General features: G+C 39.7%; 1 protein-coding gene across 1 annotated transcript in view; it reads left to right on the forward strand.

The window, feature by feature from the left end:
• LOC8065675 (ABC transporter G family member 50) overlaps positions 619-17,520 on the forward strand; it is a 39,092-nt gene continuing 22,190 nt past the window's right edge. The window contains exons 1-4 of the mRNA XM_021451170.1: positions 619-1,026; positions 1,186-1,312; positions 1,689-1,777; positions 1,905-1,989. Coding sequence (XP_021306845.1) covers positions 809-1,026; positions 1,186-1,312; positions 1,689-1,777; positions 1,905-1,989 — 519 coding nt within the window. The 5' untranslated portion in view covers positions 619-808. The remainder of the gene's footprint in view (positions 1,027-1,185; positions 1,313-1,688; positions 1,778-1,904; positions 1,990-17,520) is intronic.

Here is a 17,520-nt window from a genome sequence, read left to right on the forward strand (position 1 = left end):
CTATATATATGAAAATTAGCGGATGTGTATGTGCGTAAGCATCTATGTATGATTAAAAGAAAGAAAGTACAAATTAAGACATAGAATTTTTTTACTGCATATGGTTAAAGTATTTTGTTTCATTATCAATTTGTCGCTGGGTGAACAACGGTGCTGCTGGAGTGACCAAAGTATTGATATCATCTTCTACTATGTTAGTTCCTTGTTCCTACCTAGGCAGAAACCAAAGTGAAGGCACGCACGCATGGTTCTTGTCTCCAACTAATAGTGATATATCACTGACGGGTTGTATAACTGCTAGCTCCAGCTTACTTGGCAATAATAATGGTTCGACAAGGCTGAAATTACTGTTGGCTGATTTATTGTGAGAGAAAAATACTGTTGGCTGGCATAAAAAGTACGGCTGAAAAGAAAAGAGAACATGCTTGTCTGTTTTAATTATATTAGTATCGATACTCTCTTTTTATATAAAAAGTAAAATTGTAATCTATCTTTTAGAAAGTAAAGAAAAGTAGGCACTCATACTGTCATACAGAAGCAAAGTCAACGATCTTGATATCAAAGCCACTGTTAATTAAGCGATTCTGTCAACGGCTACATTGTGTAGTACTATTGAATTGTTAAATCAATAGTTTGACAAAAATATGAGCATCTCCCGGGAGTCGGGACCCAATCCAAGGTGTTCAGGTTATAAGTATGTGATGCAAAGCTAGTTTCTCGGAAGAAGAATATATATATATGCTTGGATTAGAATCCTTGGGCTCGAATCGAAGTGTGTGTGTGTTTGAGTGAGACGACCAATCTTGAAATGGAATTCTCTGGGAGACACACATCATGTCTATCGTCCCAGCATGAAAATTCATCTTGGGCTGCAAACAAAGAAGGCCCCAGCGACGACATGGAGTTGGAAGTGGTAACAGAAGAGTGCACAAATGGCGGAGCTGCCGAAGAAGCACGCGAGAACATGTTGCTGCTAGACGATGACAACCTCTGGTTCCTGCAGAGACAAAAGGATATAAATGGAAGGCAAGTTTTCTACTCTTGTGTCGTCGATCCTGTCGGTAGCATAACATCTACACTATTACTAGTTGTTTATTACTTACTTACTTGTTTATATATATTAGCTACAGCCAGTACTGGTGCTCTACATGACTGTTGTTTTCGCATTGTGATTCGTTTTGGTAGGGTTGGTGTGAAGCCCCCGGCAATAGAGGTGAGGTATGAGAAACTTTGCGTGGAAGCAGAAAGCAGATACTCCAGTGGTGCTACTCACCTGCCAACTCTGTGGAACAGCATCAAGGCTGCTTACTCTGTAAGGCAATAAAGACACTCAAACGAGTGTTACATCTGATGATATATTGTAAGGAAAACAAAGGCTGGTGCAAAAGATTATTGACCAACATAATATCCTTCTGCTTTATATCTTTGTGGAAAATACCTTTTGAGACGATGGTAGCTAGGAATCATCTGGCAGAAATTAAAACTAAAATCACAAAAGTTATCCCTGATTATTAACTTCCAAAACCTCTGGTTATGTAAATGAAACACTTAGCCTATCATTGTGGTTACCAAATTAAAGCTGCAACTAATTTGTTCTGAATAAGTATTTCACATTCCCTGACAACATGTATGCTTCCCAAATTTAGAAGACAATAAAAAGTGCTTTACTAGACTTTCTTGGTCCATAGGGTTTCATCATGTTATTTGGGCTGAAGTCTGACGATAAAGTAAAGATAAACATCCTAGAAGATGTGAGCGGAATCATCAGACCCTGCAGGTTTGTGAGCACCAAGAATAGTTACACCTTTTTCCTTTCTGGAAATTAAAGGATAATAATATCTAGAATGCTTATCATAGTAGATATATATAACTTGTAATCTGAAGTTATCTCAATATCCTTGCAGATTGACTCTTCTATTAGGACCTCCTGGATGTGGAAAAAGCACATTGCTGCGAGCTCTTGCTGGCCAACTCGATAAATCTCTAAAGGTACAAATTTGCTTATCTACCGAATCTATCAGTTACTCAACAATATTTTTTTCTCAGAACAAATCAAGCAACAGTACTTTCAGCCATGACTTTTCAACCAAATGAACAGAGCGACATGTGAGGGGTACAAAAAGTGGTATTGGTGCAAAGCGCATGCCGACACCAATAACTGTGTATCCTAGTGCCGGTCCAAGGATTTTAAGGATCTTTTGACGAGCTCGTCACGACGGCCCCTCTATACTATATATAAATCTTATATAATATACATAAGTGCTAATTTTTCTTGCAAAACGAAAACAAATCCAGTAATATATTTTTAATTTAACATGTTTGACAATTATCGAGCAACAATGTAGACCAAAACTAATATTCTCTATAGCATCATCATTGACATCAACTTGTTCACTTAAATTATCATTAACTTGTTGCTGCTCTTGTTCTTCAATATCAAGTGCATCTACGGGATTATCATCAGACACAACACTGCTTAAGGCTGAAAAAAAACTTATGTATAGCACCTTTTTAAGATTCAATAAATTGATTTTCTAGTTTTTCCGGTTTCTGAGCCTCCAACAAATATTCCTTAGATAACACTCTAAGATTCTAACACCTAAATTAGAAGAAAAACATGATTATATGAGTACCGAAGTTCAAAATAATTAGTTGGATTAAAAATGATTAAGAAAAAAAATACCTAGAGGCTAGGGCCTGATCGAGTGATCGGCGGGTGATGATTGATGAAGCGATGATTGGCTGATCCAGTCGAGTCGAGCCGGGCCTTGGAGTGCTCTGTCGGTGTTCCCTGATCGCCCCCATTGCCGTGCGCGGTGCTGATCCGTTCCGTGTCTCCACGAGCGGCGAGTCGAGTCCGTGGCGGCTCCGTCCCTAAATAGTGTCCAAATAAGTCGTCAATATAAATTCATTTATATGGGTTGCTGGTGTTATTAACTGCCCCCTCGATCTGTAGGGGCTCTATATCCAGCTGTCCCTGCAAATAGACGCTAAGCACTAAATTTAAATTTTTCACATGACTTTGGATGAAGTCATGACTAAAATAAAAGTTGTAGATCTCAAAAATTTATGGAACTTTGTTGTTTACAATTTTTTTTGTTTGAAATTATTTACTGCTTCAAAATACTATTTGAAATTCAATTTTGAAATTCTAGCTAAAACTAGTAACTAGTATTTCCCACTCATATTAACATCATGATTTTCCCTAAAATTTTCAAAGGGCTTATTTACTTCCCAAAATTTTTTAAGATTTCCTGTCACATCAAATTTTACGTAACATCATGGAGCATTAAATATAGATTAAAAACAACTAATTACACAATTTACATGTAATTTGCGAGACAAATCTTTAATTAGTCCATGGTTGGATAATAATTGCCAAACACAAACGAAAGTGCTATAGTAGGCAAATTCGATTTTTTTTGAACTAAACAAGGCCTAAAATCATACTCTCTCAATTTATTGTGTTGTTACAACTATTATTTTGCCCATCTTTTTCATGTGACTGTGTTTTATCCATATGAATTTTGAACTTCAAAAATGACAATTTCAAACTTTATTGTGAAACATTAAATGAAAAAAATCATGAACATAAAAGTTGTAGAACTCATCAAGATCTGCAACTTTTATTTTTATTATTTCTTCATCTGAGAAAGTGATAGTAATATTGTTCATAAAATTTATATATCTCTCTTATAGTTTCATGAACTATAAGAGGGATATGTAAAATTTGTGAACAATATTACTACCACTATGTTGGATGAATAAATGATCAAATAACCAAAATAAAAGTTGTAGATCTCAGAAAGTTATAGCTAGAACTTTATAGTTGACAACTTTTTCATTTGAATTCATTTTATCAAAAAACTATGTTTGAATTTCTCAAATTTGAAATTTGGATTTTTCAAACAACCTTGGATGGAGAAACAACCAAAATAAAAGTTGTATATCCTAAAAGGTTGTACAACTTTGTAGTTGGTAACTTTTTAATTTGAAATCATCTTGTCAAGAAAAACTACGTTTGAATTTCCAAAAAAATAAAATTTGAATTTTTTAAACGACCTCGGATGGAGAAACAACAAAAACAAAAGTTGTATACCTTAAAACGTTACATAAATTTATAGTTGACAACTTTTTGATTTGAAAATTTTTTGTCAAGAAAAACTATGCTTGAAATTTTCAAACTTGAAATTTAAATTTTGTCAATGATCTCGGATGGAGAACTACCAAAATAGAAGTTGTAGACAAAAGGTTATACAACTTTGTAGTTGATAACTTTTTTATTTAAATTTATTTAGGGTCTCAAATAATCAATTTAAACTCGGTGTAGGATAATATGTGGGGAAAAGAAAATGCAATATAGACAGAAGTTAGTGCAAGTTTAGTGGTAGAGGAGGATACGTGCAAGGAGAGGTCACGCGTTTGAATCTCACCGTGTGTGAAGCGTGCGATTTTCCTGTGAAAAATGACTCGGATTTAAAAAAAGATATTTTTTTTGTTCTAGTTTTCATGATTTCTAGAAATGACCCCTACAAATAGATTTGTAGCAACGCTACCGTAGCGAGGGTTGGCAAAACTGCCTCTAGAAAGGGTTTGTGTCCACCCTTGCAAATCGCGTGTATAATAGTGTAGTATATGGATAAGCATGTCATTTACTACTAAAAGAGCAACATTGTTAAATTAATACGGGCTGGTTCTTCTACATGTAACCCGTCAATTCTCTTACAATACATTTGATCTATCAATTTATATACAATTTATTTATACAATCCAGAGCCATAAGGTCAGAGAACTCATAACTAAATGAATGAAAACACTTGCATCATCACACAAATTTTGTCTATCCTTTCAAAATGTTCTCCTCTACAAAAATTCATCTACCAAGGCCATCACTCTTAGGGATGAAAATGATCAGGATCCGCTCTTGTATGAACTATAGGTTCTCTCAGGTTACTGGATTGTAGTTCTATATAATTCCTTCTATATAATTCATCGGATGCTCCACCATGGTTGACGGATGCTCCGGTGTAGGACACTCCGCCACAGGTGGCAGACACTCCGCTGCATCTAGTGATGAAAACGGTACGGATATTTTCCGACCGTATTTGACCGAATTCGTTTAGAGAAGTTGAAATCTGTCCGTATCCGAGTTCGAATGTTTAATATCCGATACCGTATCCGTATCCGAATACTTAAATCATATATTTATGATGTCGACATTCAATCGTATCTTATCCGACATTGTTGATATTATCCGTATTCGAATCCGAATCCGACCAAAAATATGAAAACAAATAGAATTCAGGCTGACGGTGGCTAAACTTAGGATTGGCCGATACTCTATCCGGGTGACGGACGTTCCGTCAGTTGGGCGACAGAACCTATGCTCTTCGGCAGGGCCGTGCCTACCATTTACGATTTGGGAGACCTCAGAAACTCGTGATGTGGCCCTAAAATCTATATAAAAAATATAACAAAAGCATAATTTTACTTCAATATAAAGTTTTAAATATACTTTGTTTTTATAGTACTTAGGGGATGTTTAGTTCAAAAAATGCAAAATATAAAATGTCAACAAGTTTAGAATGATAGAATGCAAAATATCAAAATTTTCAAGGTTATGTTTAGTTTTATCCAAAACGTTATCGAAATTTTTGCATGGTGTTTAGTTCTATTATACAAAATGGTGGACCAAAATCCAATTTTTTTTGGAATAGTAGGAGAACTAAACACCCCCTTAGAACATATATCAAATCTTGATGCTAAAACAATACAAAATAAGTTATTCTGTAGCCAGCTACAAAATAAGTTATTCTATAGCTACCTCTATTTACGATAATTTTATATACTAATTTACGATAATATCAATACATATTTACAATTGTTGGGTTACTATAACACATGGAGATATTTACCATAACGTTATAGTAAACCACTTAGTATGAAGTTACTTGTAACACCCGATTTTCTTGCACCATATGTGAGTTTTAGAAGACAAACCTCACATATAGCTATAAATAAGGGGTAATATCAAAGGACAACACATAAATTATATAACGTACATAATAAATCAGAAACAACCTTAGGTAGCAAACCATAGAAGATAACTCCAAACTTCGGGTATTAACTTCAATCTACAGGATCCAACTGACTGGTTGATCACAAGCCCAATACTTCTCGTGAGGTGTGGGAGAGATAGCAAGAGTGAGTCCAAAACGAACTCCGCAAGTATAGAAACTAGATAGTATAGATCCCACGGTCTCATGATCAATGTGACATAAATAATATAGAGCATTAAATAATAAACAATGAGTATCTTAACACAACAAGATTCATCACCCTTAATGTAAGAATCCCCGAGGCCGCTCGTGACTGTGAGCACGGCTAGTATACCAGTTTTTAACACTCTGTAGAGGTTGTACATCTTTACCCATGAGTCATGATTTACCCTTTCGCCCGAGGTGATCAGCCTCGTAACCCACTACCAAGGTAGGTTGGCAGGGATCACTATGAAGTCTTTCAAAGGTTCGTCTAACAAGTTAGTGCCGCTTGGTTTCGGTAGTCAGTCCGTGTGATTCTACCCCGCAGGGAATCCACGGTCTGCTAGCCCCCATTTGCGCCACGCAGGTAACCTCTAACAAGCTAGAAAAGTTACTCATACTTGACTAAAGCCAGAGCCATCATAGCCCTCATGCTTGCACTTTCATCTCGGTTATCACTTACAAATAAATCCTCAAGTTGCTAAAAAGTCATTATTATCATTTGTTGCTTTATATTAATCTAGTCACAAGATCATGGTCATAGAATTAAAACCCAAATGCTATACTTGCCTTGATCCAATTGCTCCTGCTAGTCCTGTTGATTTTACCTGCTTCCAAGGCTCTGATCTTGATCACGTAATGCCCACTGTCTAATCTCGATCATCGATCACCAACACACAAACAATCGGAGACAGACATACACGAAGCAAACAAGATTACAATTAGAACAGTACACCAGCAGTAAATAAATTTAAATAAAAGTTTTCCAAAATCATCTACACGCTGCTACGATCACTTCAACGAGAAATTCACGGAAAACGGAGTTACGACGCGAAATCTACGCATTAAACGGGACTGCAAAGGCTATCTACGGACTTGTATTTATCTAGGAAACCTAACAGTGGTGAATCTAGACAATAATGGTACCAACGCGAAGCTTATGAAATTATGAACTAACGCAACTTGAACAGATCGAATCGTAGCTAAAACGGAGAAGATATGAATTTTCTAAGATTTTCTTTAGAAAAGTTATTAATTAAATAGGGTCACGAATTTAAAAAGTTTCAAATTGGTAAAATAGTTAGACTAACATTCAGATCTCGCAAATATGAACCTAACGCAAGTTGAACGGGTCAAATCGGAGTTAAAACAAATATTTTATGGCCAAAACAAACTCAGTGGCAAAACTGTAAATTTCTAAAAGCGTACTTTGATCTAAACCAACGGGAATTACGTTTTCTAAGCGGCAAGGCGTAATTTATGAAATACGCTAAGGATGGCGGGTTGATTTAGGAAAAACACGGGGTCTCTTTAACAAATTTACCCCTGAAGGGGTACGGAGTGCTCTCAGCCCTCGGATTAGAAATCACGGGCTGATTGAATCAGATAACAGAGAGGGGAGGAGCTCGCAGGCTGGCCGGCCAGAGCAGGGGCTCTGCGGCGGCGCCATGGCTGGGAGTTCGCCGGAGTGAAAGGAAACTCACTACGGTGCACCAAACTTTGATCCAAAAGCATGGGAGGCGAGAGGAGCTTACTGCGAACCCAAATATGTCGAGGGCAAGGGCTAGGGCGGTTCGACGGAGGTGGTCCACATGGAACAGCAGTGGTGAAGCTCCTGTGCACATTCAGTGGTGGTTAGAGAGTGAACCGAAGCGAGAAGAACGAGAACAAGAAGCTTGGCGACTTCGCGGGACCGAAACAAAGTTCGGCAAGGAGATTACGGGGGAGGAAAGTCGGCCAAACGGATTCTCCACCATGGCGGCGATCTTGGCGGCGTGCGGAGCTTCCCAAGCGAGACAGAGAAGGGGGGAGGCGGAATGGGCGAGGAGAGCGGCTCGGGTGCGGCACGGGGGAGGAAGAGAGGGGGGCGGGGAATGTGGGAGCGGGGGGGAGAGCTTGCGGTTCTGCTGAACCGAGAGAGAGGGAGGAGGCGGTTGGAGGGAGGAAGGAGATGACAGGCAGGCCCGGCCTGTCAGCGGGTGAGAGAGGATAAGGGGGGGGGAGAGGTGAAAGGTCCTAATATGGCTAGAGGGGGGTGAATAGCCTATTTAAAAATTCTACAAAACTCACTAGAGCAAGTGGTTAGTAAATAACAAAGCGAAGCTTTTTGCTCTAGCTCTAATGGGGTGTTTGCAAGCCACCTATCCAACAATTCTAGTTGATATGATCACTAGGCACACAAGAGCTATGTCACTACTTACACTAGAGAGCTATCTAAAGTTTCTATACAAGTAAGTAAGCTACTCTAGTTTGCAGGAAAGTAAGAGAGATGGTTTGATCTTTATACCGCCGCGTTGAGGGGATGAACCAATCAATAATATGAAGTCCAATCACCGGGAGAAATCCAATGAACAAACACAATGGAGACAAACAATTTTTCTCCCGAGCTCATCAAAGGATTGTTCAAGAGCTTTCAACTTCTTGGCCAATTCTTTGCACTTCTTGTTTTTAGATTGAATAAGTGAATCGGCTTGTTCTAGCATGTCCATGAGTTGTTCATTAGTGAATTCATCATCATTATCACTATCACTATCATGTTCATTTTCACTTACACTTTCACTCTCATCATATTGTACCTTGTGGCCCTTAGCCATGAAGCATGAAGGAGTGTCGAAGAGTGATGGCTTGTTGATAGCAATGCTTGCAAGCGCCTTCTTCTTGGATGCCTTGTCATCATCACTAGAATCATCATCCGAAGAAGCATCACTATCCCATGTCACAACATAGGATCCACCCTTCTTCTTATTCTTGAAGACCATCTTCTTCTCTTTCTTTTCTTTCTTCTCCTTCTTGTTCTTCTTCTCATGCTCATCATGATCACTATTGTATGGACAATCCGCCACAATATGATCGGGGCTCTTGCACTTGTAGCATAGCCTCACATGTTCTTTGTTCCTAGAGTTGTCCCTTCTCTTTCTTGTATGGTAGCCTTTCTTCTTCATCATCTTGCCAAATTTGTGGACAAAGAGTGCTAGTGCTTCATCATCACTATCATCATTGGAGCACTCCTCATCACTTGATTCTTCCTTCTTGGCCTTGCCCTTGTTCTTGCTCTTGGATGAAGAGCTAGCTTTGAATGCTACACTCTTCTTCTTCTTATCATCATCATCCTTCTTCATGACCTCATCATCATCATTGTCATTGTATTGATCTTCGGTCATGACATCTCCAAGTACCTCATTGGGAGATACACCCGTCAATCCACCTCTAAAGATGATTGTTCTCAATGTCTTGAACCTCTTGGGTAAGCACATCAATAACTTATGAATGAAGTCCTCATCCTTCACTTTCTTACCAAGGCCCTTGAGATCATTTATGATGACTTGGAGCCTATAGAACATCTCCGAGATTGACTCATCATCCTTCATCTTGAAGTTTGAAAGCTTGTCCTTGAGCATGTACAACTTGGCACTTTTTACCGTTGTAGTGCCCTCATATGTTTCTTCAAGCCTTTTCCACACTTCACTAGCCTTTTCAAGATCTTTAACTTGCTCAAACACCTTTGAATCAATGCCATTATATATTGTGTTGAGAGCCATAGTATTGCATTGTTTGTTTGCTCTCTCATTGTCGGTGGGGTTAGCCGGATCAAGAATCACAAAGTCATTTTCGGTGACCTCCCACACTCTATCATTGAGTGATCCAAGATACATTTTCATCTTTCTCTTCCAATAGTCAAAAGAACTTGTGCCATCAAAGAACGGTGGTTTGCCCCCAACATGGTTGAACACTATTTGAGCCATAATTTGAGCACCGAGGTTGTTAAGTCTTCACAAAACGGTGACCACGGCTCCGATACCACTTGAAAGGTCCTAATATGGCTAGAGGGGGGGTGAATAGCCTATTTAAAAATTCTACAAAACTCACTAGAGCAAGTGGTTAGTAAATAACAAAGCGAAGCTTTTTGCTCTAGCTCTAATCACTAGTATAGGGAAGGGCTTTAGCCCCGGGCCGTAAGCGCCTTTAGTCTTGGCTACGGAACCGGGGCTAAGGTTTCGGGACTAAATGTCCCACCTTTAGTCCCGGTTCCGTAGACCGGGACTAAAGGTCCACCTTTAGTCCCGGTTGGTAACAGCAACCGGGACTAAAAGGTGCGCCAGGGTGTGCCACCTGGCCTCCACTTTTAGTCCCGGTTGTTGCTACCAACCGGGACTAAAGACTTTTTTCTTTTTTCTTTTTCTTTTCATTTGGTTTTCCATTTAGGGTTTACAATTATGTTATTGTTATTTTCGAATGCGTATTGTTTGCTGGTAGTTTATGGAACGCACACCTATAATTTATATAATTTAAAGGATTACATATAAATATACTATAAAACACTATATATATATAAATAATTATATCTATAGGTCCATAATAAAATATTTACACATATGCTTCACGGACAAAGTATTTACAACACAATTTTTCTCCACCACTCAAGCATCGTACAAATGATCATCGTTATTTGGTTTCATCTGCTCCTGAGGGTTGAAGTAGCACTCACCGCCGGAATCCAGGACTTGGTCATTAAGAAATCCTGCGATTGTCTCCTGAATTCCTTTTAGGCGCACCGCATCCAACACCTGCTCCTTCAGCCACATCTCCTTTAATAGACATTAAAGAAAAAAGTTAGAGGTATGAATAGGATTTATTAAATAGCAACAAATAAATGAAATATACTTATTATATATACATGTTACATACTTTTAGGTGCTCAAGATTAGTTCTTTTGGCATACACCGTCATAAACTCGCACACATAGTAGCCACACAAATTGTTGCCTGGTGTCTGCCGTAGAACCCACTGAAGTAAGATGGGCTTTGAAAGTGCTGCATTCAACTCTGGACGGTGTTTCTGCACGAACCCAGCCCAAACCCTAGCAATAAAACGATCATTATTAATTATCCATTACCATGTTAAAAGAGCAGAATTTAATATATAGAGATCGGAGTTACCCTTGGATAATATCTATCATTTCTTGGTAATCATCCTGTGGTTTTCTCAATGAGTCATAGATTACCAATTGATATTGCCAGAGATCAATGACAATTAGTATCCAATGAAAGCTGCATTTGTGTGTATATGTAGGCAAAATTAGTATATATCTTCATATTGATCTGATTAATTAGTTAAATAGAATGTACACACGATAACGACACTTACTTAAAGTTGTAGGGAAAGAGTATATATCTTTTATCTTTTTGGTTGATCAAGAACTTCTCTCCGTTTGAGTTCTCCATAAAACATACTGGGTCTTGTGGTCTTTGAATACAACATTTGGATCCACAAATCCAATCTCCTTGTCATTTCTAACTCTGAGGTCCCTCATCATGTTTCTGCATATATATAGTGGGTTTCTGTAATTAGTTATATATATACATGATAAGTTACAGAGACATTATTGAAAGGAAGAATCACTTACAGACAGAAGCAACTCATTAGAGATTTGTCAAGAGCGTCCATGTGGCATAGTTGGTGTAGCTCATTAAATTGAACATAAATAATATCATCACCACGGAAGTAATGATAGTTTCTAATTCAGACACAAATATAGTCATCTGCTTTTCTGACACACGCTTCCATGTACCATTTGTTTAGCATGTACATTTGCGTTCCAAGCTTGCTGAGGGCCGTAGGGTTGTATAAATTCTTGCCATATGTATATTCCTTCTGCCAATGATCAATTTGTGGAGCACTTTCAATTGGTGCCCCCGCTATCATTTGGGCTAAGCTAAGACCAGTTTCCGCAAAAAAAATTTCAAGCTCTTCAAATTTTAAATCTACCGGTATCTGCTGGTCTAGCACGCCAATGTTTGAACCATATTCATTTCCAATGACTAGCGGGGGCACTTATTGCTTTGATTGTTCCCCGAGCTATGCTACACCCTTGCGTGCTCTTTTCTCTTTCTTCTTCTCTTCTTCTATGGATTTTCTTAAAGTGTGATCATAGTCCGATAAAGATGATGATTCTTTCTGAGCTTCACGCCTCTTTTTTTGTTCAGCCTCAACCCTTTGTCGTAGATCTTCTGGCCGTAGTAAGAGGTACGGCTTCTCAGGGTTTCGCTTGGCTTCTCTTTCAGTCTTAAGTTTCTTGAAGAAACTATCCACATTTGATTTTACTGAAGCATTTAGTTCTGCATCAGTCTTCTCATAGGACAACTTCTTAGGAATGATAGCTTGTTTCTTTTCGGAGGCTTTATTTTTTGGCGGCGGGGCGGCCGACACATTTGATTTTGTGGCCGGCCTCTTCTTTCGTGCTGGAGCCACGTGTGGAGGCGATGGGGCGGCCGGTGGCGGTGTTGGAGCCCGAGGAGGCGGCGTTGGAGCCCTAGGTGGCGGTGTTGGAGCCTGAGGTGGCGGTGTTGGAGCCCGAGGTGGCGGTGTTGGAGCCCTAGGTGGTGGCGTTGGAGACCGAGGTGATGCAGCCGTGTCTTGCACTCCCTCGTCATCACCTGCAGCACTATGACATGTCGGTGACCACCTGTGAAAATAAAAGGTATATGAGTAAACCGCTAACTAAGAGAATGCAAAATAAATTTAGTGAACAAATGTATAGTCAATTTTCATCCGCACCTAGGATTAGATTCATGACGAGGAGGTGGTGGTAGACTACCAGGAATAATGATGTAGCGCTTGCGCCAACAAATAAAAGTCTTCTCTACTTCTCCTAGAGTCTTCTCTCCATCACCTCCTTTTATCTCAAGCTGCACATTACTGAAGCCTTTGACAACTCTATCCACCGAGACACTAGCATATCCAGGTGGAATTATCGCCCCATGGATTCTTGGTGTCCTCGTAGGGTCGACAGGAGTTACAACAGCGACAGCAACCATGACTGTGGCAGTCCCCTGTGGAATGTGCAGCTCACATGTTGTCAGAGGCTCAGTGATGTCATCCACCGGAAAGTGCAGCCCCACGTCGTCTTGAATAGTTGGCATCTCTGTGGAAGCACAACTACTTTTCAACTGACCGGGGGGGCTAATGTTGACTCTAGGCTCTGATGCAGTTTGCCCTTGTATAGAACTTACTGCAATTTGCACTTGTCTTTTGATCTCCTCGTTCATTCTCTCTTCAAGTGCTTTCTCTCGCGCTATCGCTTCACGAGCCGCTTCGCGTGACTCAATCACCATTGCCTCCAACCTATGCAACCGCTCTGCTTCCTCTTCCTTCTTTCGTTGGCGGCTTCTATAAGTCGGTCTATCTTTAGGGAAGCCATGCTCCCATGATATCTCCCCATAGCCTCTGGTTCGCCCACCGTGTTCAGCAGTCTCCAGGGCGTATGTCACCTCATCCTTTTCTCTATTTGGCTGCCAGGTGCCGCTTTCAACTAATCCTCTAGCATAGGCCATTCTCTGTCCTACTCTCTCGAGCTTTTCGCCGTACACTATCTTTCCGGTCTCTAGGTCTATGGTTCCCCCATGACCAAAGAACCAATACTTGGCGCGCTCGGGCCAGTGCATTGATTCTGGTTCGATCACTCTCCCAAGAATCTCCTGTTCCAGCTTTTGCCACTTAGGAATAGCAGTCCTGTAGCCACCTGAACCCAAGTGATGGTGGTATTGCTTTTGTTTAGCATTTTCTTGATTCTTGATCATCCGTGCCTGACCCTCTTCTGAGTTCTTAAACTCTACGAACTCATCCCAAAAAGGCCTCAACTTGACGTAGGCCTTGTTGGTGAAATCTAGTGTCCGGCCTTGTGCAACAAAAGTCTTGTATAATGTCTTCTTCCAAGTCTGAAATTGTTTGGCCATCTTCTGCATAGCCCAGATTTTAACCTTCTCCTTCAAAGCTTCATCCTGTGTATCAAGCGTGAAATGTTGAAGGATATCTTGCCAAATCAATTCCTTGTCACAATCTGAGACAAAACTAATATTAGGGTTATCTTTCCGAGCACTAACCGGGAGCCTGTCCCTTACAAGGTAGCCATAGTGCGCAACAAATTTTTTAGAATTAGCTCCAAGTACTTGTCCTGTACCCTCATCGAATTCCGACAGAATGTACCAACCCTCTAACGGCTTCTTCGGGCCACGCACTTTTCTACTCTTCTCAGAAGTTGTCGCCGATTTAGAGGGCTACACAAACAAGTATAAATATATTAGTATAAATGTCATTTATTTTAATTTCATATATATACATATATACTAGATTGTAGATAGACCTGATCAGTATTGTCTCCCACAAGTTCTTCATAATCGATAAAGTACTGACTCCCATCATCTTCGCCTTGGGGATCTGGATTGGCACCGCTGTTGATTAGGTCCATCATTGCATCATCCATGTTGTCATTCGGATTGGCCATTTCTGCAAATTTAATCAAGTGTTAAAAGTTTTTGACGCGATCAACAAAAATTATTTGGATAGGCTAAACTTAGACAATATTTGGATACAATATTTGTCCACAAATTTTGTCCACACATTGCGAGACAAATTTTTTTCAAGTAAACAAGGCCCTCCATATATATGTTTACATATTAAGCTTAATTAGTCCATATCATTCCCTACTAAATCCATATCATCCCATATTAAATACAAAAAATGTACATCATGTGAAATACTTGAAATCTTTATTATATTTATATATATATATATCATCACACTATAAAAGAGCGAGTTTTTTTAGGAAGCTCTCACTCTCTAATAATGATATAAGATGTAAAACTCCTTCTAACCTAAGATGGCCAAAGTCGGACAACTTCTATCTTGAGTTTTTGTCTCTATCGTCCATCTATTGGCCGTTCACAAACATGAGTAGGATCCATCCGTGACCAAAATTCTAACTTTCCGTGGCTAGAGTCCTGAACTTATTCCTTTACTTGGTAGGCTACTGCTAATCCACGCATGCGTATATAATCACACCGACAACATTCTAACTTTTTATTTTCTAAACATACAGTGTCCATGAGAAAACGAGAGCCGCTATAATTTGACACGAGCTTATTTATTCCTATTGTAACACATGAGCACATTTGCTAGAAAAATAGACACATGAGCTTACTTCTTTGTTTTTAAATTTTTAAGATAGTATTATTATCTCAAAAGCAAGACATAATTAGTTCACAATTTTATATGCATATACAATAAAAAAAATGCACAACACAGTTTCTAAATATATATTCATATACAATATAAAAAAATGCACAACACAATTTCTAAATATATATTCATATACAATATAAAAAAATGCACAACACAGTTTCTAAATAATCTCATCTCAATATTGGTAAACACAGTGTCTAAACAGATTTTCAACACAGTTTCGAAGTATTGGTGGCCGAGATCACACAACTCCCTACGGGGTGCTCGGCGTAGGAGACGAAGGCGGTAGGAGGGCGTCGGTGCCGGGGACGAGGGCGTCGGTGCCGGGGATCGATGAGGGCGTCGGTGCCGGGGATGAGGGCGTCGGAGCCGGGGACGAGGGCGTCGGAGACGAAGGAGGGCTCGGCGCGGCGCTCCGTACGGTGCCCGGAGACGAGGGCGTTGGGGACGATGGTTGGCGGCGGCGGCGCTGCTCCCTGGGCTCGTGGCGCTCCGGGGGACGAGCTGTCGGCGGTGGCGGCCGGGGACGAAGGCGCGAGGTGACGGCGGGGAGGAGCGGCGCGCGGCGGGTGAAATTAGGGCAACGACGGCGGGGAGGATGGGGAGGAAGACGACTGTGCGCTTAAATATACGCGGGGACGTTTAGTCCCGGTGCGTAACACCAACCGGGACTAAAAGGTCTTTAGTCCCGGTTGGTGTTACGCACCGGGACTAAAGGTTCGTAGGTGGAACCGGGACTAAAGGCCATCTTTAGTCCCAGTTCTGGTTGAGCACCGGGACTAAAGGTATTTTAACCGTTTCTTACTTATTTTTGCTTACAATAATTAGAATAATTTTAATAATTGCATAGTAAATAGAATAATAGGTATTAATTTGTTAAAAAATAATAGTTCCATTTCTTTTTGTCTAATTGGTTACATAATAAATTTGGAAACATAAAATCTTTTCATCACTTATATTAACAAACTTAAATATGAAAAATAATTAGTATTTTGTTAATGCAAAAATGTATTATTTAATTTTAATATCTTAAAGCAGATGTTTTTGATAGAAAAATTTGTTTGTGCAATATTTAAACGTAAATTTTGTTTATTTATCATCATTTATCTCCAAAATCATGATATACGTGATATTCACCATTACATCGAATTATTTTTTAAAATTTTTTCTCTATTTCTTATTTGTTTATGCTTACAACAATATTCACCATTACATCAGATTATCTCTAACAACTTTGTATTCAAATTTTTTTCATTTCAAGCTCACCAAAAGGATTCATACCGTCCGTACTTAAAGCGAACCTTAAGTTTCTTGCGTCTTTTGCAAACTCTGGAAATTCCCTGTCTATTGCTCTCCACTGGGACCCATCAGCAGGGTGTCTCAATATGTTGTCTACTTTACGGTATTCTTTGTGCCACCGCAACAATTTTGCATGGTCCTTATTTCTAAAAAGACGTTTCAGACGTGGTATTATAGGAGCATACCACATAACCTTTGCAGGGATTTTTTTTCTGAGACGTTCTTCCCCCTCAACATCGCCAGGGTCATCTCGCCTGATCTTATACCGTGATGCTTTACATACGGGGCATTCATCTAAATTCTCGTAGTCCTTGCCATGGTATAGGATGCAGTCGTTAGGACATGCATGTATCTTCTTGATTTCTAATCCCAAAGGACAGACGATCTGTTTTGCTTCGTATGTAGTAGTGGGCAGTTCATTAGGCTTTGGCAGCATTTTTTTGGATCTTCAGTAATTGTCCAAATGCCTTATCGGATACACCATTCTGTGCCTTCTATTTTAACAGTTCTAGTATTGTACCCAGTTTTTTTTGCCCATCCTGGGCAGATGGGTATAATAATTTCTTGTGATCTTCTAACATGTGGTCAAACTTTGTCTTCTCTTTTTTACTTTCGCAATCTTTTTGTGCCTCACGAATGACATCACCAAGAGCATCATCTTCAACAGGTGCGCCTTCTGCATCTGCCTCATCTTCCATTGCTGTATCACCGAAGTCACCGTATTGAGCAATAATGTCGTCAGGCTCCAACTGTTCTTCTTCACCTTCTTCCATCATTATCCCGTTTTCTCCATGCTTGGTCCAACAAATATAGTTTGGCATAAAACCCGACTTCAACAAATGTGAGTGAATATTTCTAGAGCTAGAATATTCCTTCAAATTCTGACACAAGGCACATGGGCAACATATGAATCCATCCCGCTTGTTTTCCTCGGCCACTCTTA

This window comes from Sorghum bicolor, chromosome 1, assembly GCF_000003195.3.
Source record: "Sorghum bicolor cultivar BTx623 chromosome 1, Sorghum_bicolor_NCBIv3, whole genome shotgun sequence".
NCBI classification, from domain to species: Eukaryota; Viridiplantae; Streptophyta; class Magnoliopsida; order Poales; family Poaceae; genus Sorghum; species Sorghum bicolor.